Source organism: Pterocles gutturalis, unplaced genomic scaffold, assembly GCF_000699245.1.
Source record: "Pterocles gutturalis isolate BGI_N339 unplaced genomic scaffold, ASM69924v1 scaffold7829, whole genome shotgun sequence".
Taxonomy (NCBI): domain Eukaryota; kingdom Metazoa; phylum Chordata; class Aves; order Pterocliformes; family Pteroclidae; genus Pterocles; species Pterocles gutturalis.
Genome location: NW_010130533.1, coordinates 2,355 through 5,346, shown reverse-complemented (window position 1 = coordinate 5,346; position 2,992 = coordinate 2,355). Strand labels below are relative to the sequence as shown.

The 2,992-nt window shown below is 54.6% G+C and overlaps 1 protein-coding gene across 1 annotated transcript; it reads right to left on the bottom strand.

Annotated features, from left to right (window-relative positions):
• Positions 1-7: 7 nt before the first annotated feature.
• On the bottom strand, positions 8-1,189 carry LOC104466727 (cathepsin S-like; the record flags this gene model as incomplete). The annotated part of the gene is given in 3 exon segments (XM_010080252.1): positions 8-136; positions 702-824; positions 1,064-1,189. Coding segments are annotated over 3 exon segments (378 nt in total), but the record flags the coding sequence as incomplete, so codon positions are not given.
• Positions 1,190-2,992: the final 1,803 nt, after the last annotated feature.

Sequence of the window (2,992 nt, the reverse complement as noted above, 5' to 3'; positions counted from 1 at the left end):
CCGTGACGCATCCCTTCTCCCTCCAGTCCACTGTGTCTGGGAGTTTGCTGCTGGGCTGCGGTCGGTACGTGGAGGTCCGGTTTGGGCGAGGAGCAACCTTCAGCCCAGTTAACAAAGCCGCCACTTCCTCGCTGGTCTGTTGGGAAAAGAAAACACCAGCTCGTGATCTCCTTGTCTCTGGCACGTCCTGCACTGGGTGTGTTGGAGGTGGAAGGGGATTTCCCTTGACCGGTCTGAGCTGCAAGAGTTAGCAGGTTTGTGGAGTCCTTGGCTTTTTATTTTTTACATTTAATTTCTAGATGTTCATTGGAAAGGCCAAGAAAAAGAAAATACAAAGCTTAACTCCAGCACCAAAGGTCCCTAAAAGCTGGTTTGTTTCATTAAACAACACTGCAACCTCAGGACACTGAAGAGGGATGATTTGCAAATACATGTAATGACCTGGACCAAGTCCGCGCACCCCAAACACTGCATTAAGGAGTTATTTCCTCACGCCGGATTGCCTCACGCCGGGAGGTTGAGCGCAGGAATGTCTGAGCAGTTTGTCCACAGTTGCTGGAGTCCACAAGAAGAGGATGGGCCGAGAAGGGTTGCTGGTTGTTTTTTCCACCCCTGACCCACTTATATTCCTTATTAAATCAACCTGACAGGTAACGAGAGACAAAGACAACCCCCTTCTCCGCAGCATGGCCGGGACCCACCATGTCTCCCAGGTGGTTCATGCCCAGCTCGTAGGAGTGCAGCCCCAGGGAGTGCTCCAGGTTGTGCAGCGTCACCAGGCGCAGGTTCCTCTCCCATGTCGCTCGCCGCTCCCCTTCCTCTTTCTGAAACCAAACGTAGCCCCGTGATATGTAGCCACAGCCTCCACGGCCATTTCACCCCAATTTATCCCACAAAAGGGTGTCGGGAACTCCCGCCAATGCCCCCCATCGGGACCAGCAGTGCTTTGAAGTGCCACCAGCTCTTCTCCGCGTTGCGTGATGCAGCGGATGATGACGCCAGAGCAGCACCCACCATGTCAGCACCCTGAACCGCCTCCGCCTCCCCAGCGAGACGCCCCTACCTCATGGCGGTACTCCCTGCCCTAGGTTTTCTTCCAGAGCTGCCAGGGCCAGTCCAGCGCGGGGTCAGGCTGTCCCAGTGTCACTGCGAGCGTGGCCAGGAAGGCGATGGAGGCCGGGAGCTTCATCCCACGAGGCTGGGACTGGGGAGCTGGAGAGACACGGCACACACCAGGAGCTGAGGGCTCGGAGCCGGAGCCTTGCTTGACCCCTTAGTGACAAATCCGGTTTGGTGAGGGAGCAGAACGGTGATGACATCCCTGACCTGGCCTGGCTGGCACGGGGTTTCTACACCGGGTGATGCCAACAGCTCCCATCCCGCCTGCCCAGACAAACACCCCGCAGCGGCGCTGCCTGCCCCGCTCTCCTGCTGCGAACCTCCAACCCCTGCATGATGGGAAAAAAAATCCCATCCAGGGCTCTGAAACTTCCCTCAGGGGGGAAAAGTCTGCTGGACCCAATCCCTGCCCGTGCGGACACCGACACGCAAGGACACATCCAGACACGCGCCTCGTCTGACGGTTGCACCCTGCCCAAGAAACCCTCCCCGAAGGAGGTTTACGCAGCGCCTGGTCAAAGGGCTGTTTTGACAAACCTGTGTTTTCCAGCAACTCAAAAAAACAAAATAAAAAATCACTTTTTTATCCAGTCAACGTCCACCAGCTCCTGAGGATCCTGAGGATGGGCTACTACATAGAATCCAACTACCCAGAGAGGGCTTGGAGGAGTTTAGAGATAAAATGGAGTCAGAGTCAACATAAAAATATTGTTTCTTCAGTTTTACTTCCTCAAAGCTCAGTCCTCCCAGAGGGGTGTTAAAATACAAAAGCACCCAACGTACCTGAAAGGGTTTTTTTCTGGTGGTGAGTACCGATCCTCAGCTCCCCGGCAGCGCACGTGTGTGGGGCAGAGGGGGTGCCGGGGACAAATCCAGCGCGTCCCCACTGCCAGGATGCCCAGGACGCCCAGGACCTCTGGCACACGGCGCTCGCAACTCGTCTGACAAATCACGAGTCAGGAAAGGAGGAAATGCTCTGATTTCATTTTCACTTAGCTGGGAACCGGGCTTGCCGTGCCGGTCGCGGGGTTATTTGAAGCAGGACCCTCAATACCATCAGAAAATGATTGCAGATGAAAAAATTTCCTGTTTCCAGCACCCCAGAAATTAGTCGCAAGGCTCTCACGGTGGTTCGTGTGGCTCGTGGGGCCAGCAGGCAGGAGCAGGGCTCACACTTTCATATGAATTTTGTGTTTTTGTGACTTGGTGCTGAGCTCAGAGGCAGGATGAGGCCAATCACGGAGCCTTGGTACTGGTTTGGACTGGGTAGACCTGAGCTCCCGTCTCCGCTTAGGGGTGCACCAACCAGACCAAAACCAGCTCTTGATAAAAAAAAAAAATCACATTTATTTACTTTTCGGTGGGGAAGCAGAGATGGGAAGACACGGTTTAAATACAGCCCTGGGATGGAGCTGAGCTGGGCAGCCTCAGTGCGGCATGGACGGGAGGAGACACGTTAAATGCACACGACATTGCAGACGGGCTGAAAACACCGTCCAAACCTCCAGCTGCCGGGAAATCACACTCCAGCCTCTTCTCAGGGCATCCTCCGGGTTCCCATGAAGGACAGCCAGGCAGGAGGGGGCATTTGTCACCATGACAAAGCACCACGGGACGTAAAATGGCTGCAAGAAGCCATCTTCTAAGAGAGGAGGAGGAAGCAAAACAGTGTCTCAAGAGCTTTGAAGACGCAGCTGAGTCATTTTCTAAAAAGCTGCCGGAGACTGCAAGAGTCAGCAATGACAACAGAGAGCCCTGCACCTAAATAATTGAAATAATTCCCGACAGATTATCCCGTGCGAGTGGATAAGTTCCTGGGGAGGGTGAGTGAGGTGGTCACGCCGGATGAGACACCTGAACGAGCCGACTGCGC